This window comes from Ipomoea nil, unplaced genomic scaffold (genome assembly GCF_001879475.1).
Source record: "Ipomoea nil cultivar Tokyo-kokei standard unplaced genomic scaffold, Asagao_1.1 scaffold3030, whole genome shotgun sequence".
Taxonomy (NCBI): domain Eukaryota; kingdom Viridiplantae; phylum Streptophyta; class Magnoliopsida; order Solanales; family Convolvulaceae; genus Ipomoea; species Ipomoea nil.
Genome location: NW_017619458.1, coordinates 5,743,510 through 5,749,451, shown reverse-complemented (window position 1 = coordinate 5,749,451; position 5,942 = coordinate 5,743,510). Strand labels below are relative to the sequence as shown.

Sequence of the window (5,942 nt, the reverse complement as noted above, 5' to 3'; positions counted from 1 at the left end):
TGGAGCGCGCTAGAACTTGTAACGTAGAAGTAGATAGTTTCCCTTTCGGCCTGCATGCCATGATTATGCATTTACATTATTGAGAAAATTAGTTAGTTAGCCTGTGCACATGAGTTCTCTAGCTCAGGTGTGGCATAGCACCCCGTACCCTTGTATTATGTTTTGGGATTTAATGAGATTTCACCATTATTTTATAAGTTTTAAAAGTGTTGAAAATCTGGGGTGTTACATTGCTGGTCTCGTTGGTGGTCGTTGGTGGAGGATGACGGTCCCGGGGGAATAAGGTTGAACTTGGCTGTAAAGGGGTCCTGGAGGTAATGGTTGGAAGAAGATATAAGGTTGGGGGTAGCCATAAGGTTGGAACAGGGCATAAGGAAGGCATATCAACTCATGATGCGTGATGTCACGAGGGCTTGTTTAGCCGTTGTTGTGAATTCTCTTTCTTGTGACGTGTGTAGTCGCAAGGGCATGTGTTGCCATCGGTCTTGTCTTTATCCATTGCGTTGTGGTTAACCTTTGTGGTTTGGGATGTGTTCCCGTGTTATCTTTGAGAGTGATGAGTCTTGTGTTGACTGTTGATCTTGGCTTTTGACTTATATACTTATGTATTCCGTTTCGAAAATGGTTTTACAACTTATATCTATCTATGTATGATATTTCACATGTATTGGTGGGTTACCAGCATTATCGCTGACCGGGCTTCGTCCCAATGTTTATCTTTGTATCTTTCAGGAGATGTTTAGACGAGCGCGATGTCTAGTGCCTGGTAGCTTAGTACCTTTATCCTTGTTTTGTGGCCTATGCGCCAATGTAGTTTTAGACTGATGTCTTTGGGATAGATGTATACACTTGCAGATTGATCGCAGTAGCGTTTACCGTGTTTGGTAGACATGGCATAACACCACGTTTGGATTTCTTTTATCCAGTTTTCATTTTATCTTCTTCCGTTGTGCTAGTTTTGTTATATGATCTGCATGTGTTAAGGCCTTTTATATAGGTCTTGTTTGGGGGGTTGTTACAGTTGGTATCAGAGCCTAGGTTTTGAGCCTAGGAAGGGTGAAGTCTATACTTTCTACGTGGTTAAGTGTGTTTTGAGACCTCTAAGCGACCTTAAGAATCTAAGTATTAGGCCCAGCACTTTAGGTTGCGCGGTGAGCTGTGTGTTGTTTTTCTGTTCTCTGCTTGTTTGCTATCTTTTGGTAACCTCGTTGTTGTAGCAGAAGTCTGCGATGCCCCCTCGCCAGCGAACCGCAACGTTTGAAGACGTGAGTGAAGTGGTTAAGAAATCTCGGTTGGCCGAGTCTAGCACCACTTCTGGGGTGATTGAACGGTGGATCCGGAGTGGCACGTCCACAAGAGTAAGTCCTAGTGCAGCTACCTTGCCGGCACTCCGAGATGTAAGAGGGCATGGGAGGATAGAGGTTCACCATCCATCGGAAGGGTCATCCCAAGAGAGGGTGCTTACCTTAAGTGAAGCTCGAACAAGTGACAGCGACGTAGTAGTGGGAACCTTCCTTGTGCAATCCGTGCCAGCAACAGTCTTGTTCGATTCAGGAGCGTCTAACTCTTTCGTATCACTCAGACTCGTGAAGAAGTTGGGCTTATCTGTGGGCACGGGAGTGAAGTTTAACGTGAAGGTAGCATCGGGAGAAGTTAGGACGTGCGACCGTCTCTTCGAGGGCATCAAGATCAACATCAAGGGAGAAGAGTTCCCTAGCGATCTAATCCAGTACGACTTGGACGGGATAGATGTGGTCTTAGGTATGGACTGGTTAGGGCGGTTTAGAGCCCAAATCCTGTGCAAAGATCAGAAGGTGGTGCTACGAGGACCCAATGGAAAAAGGGTATCTTATCGGGGAAATATGGAAGAACCTGGGATTAAGCTAATGTCTATGACAAAGATGAAGAGGTATTTGGATAAAGGCAATGAGTTATACTTGTGTTCGGTCGAGAAATTGAAGGCAAAAGGGGAGGTAGCTCAATCTATACCCGTAGTCCGTGAATTCCTTGATGCTAGTTAAGCATGCTAGTTTATTGTCTTAATGCTAGCGTGTGTGTGGTTTGTACCTTCTGTTTGGTTGATGATAACTTGCGTTATCCATCGTTGATGTTGTTGGGCTGTGACCCGTTCCTTGATTGAGTATGTTTCATATCTTCGTTGTGATCTGTTGATTGATTCCTGTTGTGATGCGTGTGTGGCTTTACCTGGATTGCACAATTAGTGGTATGGGACACTAGTCACCAAGGTATTGCAGCGGTCCTCATGGTGGCCGTGACGTGATTATGGAGTTGTGGCCTTTGTGTAAGGTTCACATTTTGGGGGATAAAATGTGTTATCCGTGCATGTGTTGCCGTGTACGGTACCTTGTGTACTATGAATTGTTGGTCTCGTTGGTGGTCGTTGCTGGGGGACGACGGTCCCGGGGGAATAAGGTTGGACTTGGCTGTACAGGGGTCCTGGAGGTAATGGTTGGAAGAATCTATAAGGTTGGGGTAGCCATAAGGTTGGAACAGGGCATAAGGAAGGCATATCAACTCGTGATGGGTGATGTCACGAGGGCTTGTGTAGCCGTTGCTGTGAATTCTCTTTCTTGTGACGTGTGTAGTCACAAGGGCATGTGTTGCCATCGGTCTTGTCTTTATCCTTTGCGTTGTGGTTAACCTTTGTGGTTTTGGATGTGTTCCCGTGTTATCTTTGAGAGCGATGAGTCTTGTGTTGACTGCTGATCTTGGCTTTTGACTTATATACTTATGTATTCCGTTTCGAAAATGGTTTTACAACTTATATCTATCTATGTATGATATTTCACATGTATTAGTGGGTTACCAGCATTATCGCTGACCGGGCGTCGTCTCAATGTTTATCTTTGTATCTTTCAGGTGATGTTTAGACGAGCGCGATGTCTAGTGCCTGGTAGCTTAGTACCTTTATCCTTGTTTTGTGGCTTGTGCGCCAATGTAGTTTTAGACTGATGTCTTTGGGATAGATGTATACACTTGAAGATTGATCGCCGTAGCGTTTACCGTGTTTGGTAGACGTGGCATAACACCCCGTTTGGATTTCTTTTATCCAGTTTTCGTTTTATCTTCTTCCGCTGTGCTAGTTTTGTTGTAAGATCTGCAGGTGTTAAGGCCTTTTATATAGGTCATGTTTGGGGGGAGGGGGTGTTACATAAATCCTATTCTTACTGAACTCCTAGTGTTTTATGTAACACCCCCCCCCCCCCCCCCCAAACATGCTATACAAAAAGCCTTAACACATGCAGATATCACAACAAACACTAGCACAGTGGAAGATAAAAAGGTAATTGGTTAGACATAAATCCAAAAATAGGGTGTTATGCCACGTTTACCAACAACGATAAACGCTACGGTCAAATCTGCATGGTATACAACTATCCCAAAACTCGCAAGTCTAAAACTAAACCAGCTCACAGGCCATAAGACAAACGAAAGGAGCTACACTATCGGGCACTATACATCGCGCTCGTCTAGACATCACCTGAAAGAACACAAATAAACCTGGGAAGACGCCCGGTCAGCGAATAATGCTGGTAACCCACCAATACATGTGAAATAACATACATAGGTAAGGTATAAATTGTAAAAACATTTTCGAAACGGAATACATATATATAAGTATAAAACCAAGAGTCAAAGCCAACATAAGACTCAACACTCTCAACAACCAACACGGGAACACATCCCAAGACCACAAGAACAACACGACTCACAAAAGAGTCAAGGCAGGATCTATCATCACTCAATAGATCAAAACCCGACAAGTACAACGCAAAAGAATAAGACTTACACAACCGGCAACACATGCCAAGGCCACACATGCCTTTGTGACTACACACGTCACAAGTGAAGAACTCACCACAATGGCTACAATAGTCCTCGTGACATCACCCATCACGAGTTGATATGCCTGCCTTATGCCTGATTCCAACCTCATGGCTACCCCCAACCTTATTTCTTCTTTCTAACCATTAACTCCAGGACCCCTGTAACACCCCGTGTTACGACCCCTAAAACCAACTAATCATTTAATCATTTACCCAAAAGAAAGAATTAAATTCCAGTAATTAATTAGGAAAAGGCCCACCATAGTCCATGGGCCCTTATCCCTAAAACCAATCCCCTAGTCCTATAAGGAATAGAATTAGCAAGCCCATAGTATTTGGACCCTAACTGGGACTCTTAGGTATATAAATAGGGGGCATAGGAGGCACCTAGAACCCACACCACAATAATCTCTCACCACGCAAGAAGTTCCAAGAATTCCCCTAGGAAAAATCAAGAAAGAATAATCTTAAAGAAAGACCCTTCATAGCCAAGGAAATTAATTAAGGCTAAGAGGTAACCCATGTCTTAACAAAACCTATTTTTTTTGCTATAATTATCTTCTTTGGCTTCTTCTCTACGCTAGTGTCATGATGAATCGTTTATAATATTGATGATATGATCTTGATAATTAATGGGATAATTTTATGTGGGATCTTGATGATCTTGATGATGATAAGAGATTCTTGATGATTATGTGATGTTCTTGATAAACCTTGATGTTTCTTGATGTTAAAAGATGAACTACGATCTTGTTGATTTAAATATGATTAGAGCCCTAGGATGAATCGTGAAATTCATATTGTGGTATTCCTGATATATTTGGGTTGGAATTCGCATGTTCGGGTGTTAATTATGCTTAGAAGTCATGATAGGATATTTGCTATTTGATTCTTGCTTTTGATCCGTTAATTGTCTACGTGGTGTCATCAATTGCGTTTAAAAGTGTCTAAGCATGGTTTCGGGTTCCACAAAGGATCCCGGGATGGTTATTTTGATAAAGAGTCAGTGGGGGGTAGGTAGGGGTAGGGGAAACCCGCCACCTACCCGCTGCCCCTAAGGGCGTCGCCGGCAGCGGGCAACCGGCGGGTAGGCGACTGCCCGCCGGGCACCCGCTGCCCAGTAGCCTCGCCGCCAGCGGGCGGTCCTCCACCCGGAGGCCACCCGCTGGTTTTCCCACGTTGGGATGGTGGTTTCCTCCGTTTGATGTTTCCCCGACACTCGTGGTATCCCAATGGACTTCGTTTATCGTGCATGAGTCTAGTTTGATGTTTCGAGTACCGGTCGTAGGATAAAAGAGTCTTGTGTATCGCATGCTAGTTGAATTGGTACCCCGATGGCCTAGGTAAAAGAAGTATGAACCCCTTAGGATTGTTCCTAGTTTGTGGATGACCACGCATAGGTTTCATTATACGTTTTCTCCCCTTTCCCAATGTGTTAATCTGGGTTTCATGTGCTTGCTATGTGTTATGTGTGCATGATACCCCAATTTGGTTTCGATCAAATTGGTTATTCCTGAGCTGCGGTTCAGAAGCTGGCTGCGGTCAGAATTACACTCTCGGGCTACGGTCCACCGTTTGGTTGCGATCAAACGTTTTACATGAGCTGCGGTTCATATTCCTGGCTGCGGTCAGATGATCACTCTTGGGCTGCGATCCACTGTTTGGTTGCGATCAAACGTTATGATGAGTTGCGGTTTATCGGTCGGTTGCGATCGACCCCTTCGTGTTGCGATACGAGGCAGGGTGCTGCGGGGCCGTGTCAGAGCTATATGCACTGACCCTCATGTATGGGCATGCGATTGGTCCTGTGGCGCCAACAAAGTGTGCTTGTGTGATATACATGAGATGAAGTGAATCCGTGACCATAGGAGATATGCTAGTATCATTACATGCTTGGATACAACTGTTGAATGTGCCTATCCCATAGGATATATGCTAGTGTCTTTACATGCTTGGTTATAACTGTTAAATGTGTTTATCCCTATTTGTCGAGTCTATTCCGGTTTTGAAACTAGAGTTTCCTAGGATATATCTTCCTGCTTCAAACTGACTTTTCTTATATATATATATATATATATATATATATATATATAT

The 5,942-nt window shown here is 44.0% G+C and overlaps 1 protein-coding gene across 1 annotated transcript; it reads left to right on the top strand.

Annotated features, from left to right (window-relative positions):
• The first annotated feature begins 1,229 nt into the window (after positions 1–1,229).
• On the top strand, positions 1,230–2,021 carry LOC109163587. The gene has a single exon (XM_019312337.1). It carries the CDS (start codon positions 1,230–1,232, stop codon positions 2,019–2,021), a length of 792 nt encoding a protein of 263 aa, XP_019167882.1.
• Positions 2,022–5,942: the final 3,921 nt, after the last annotated feature.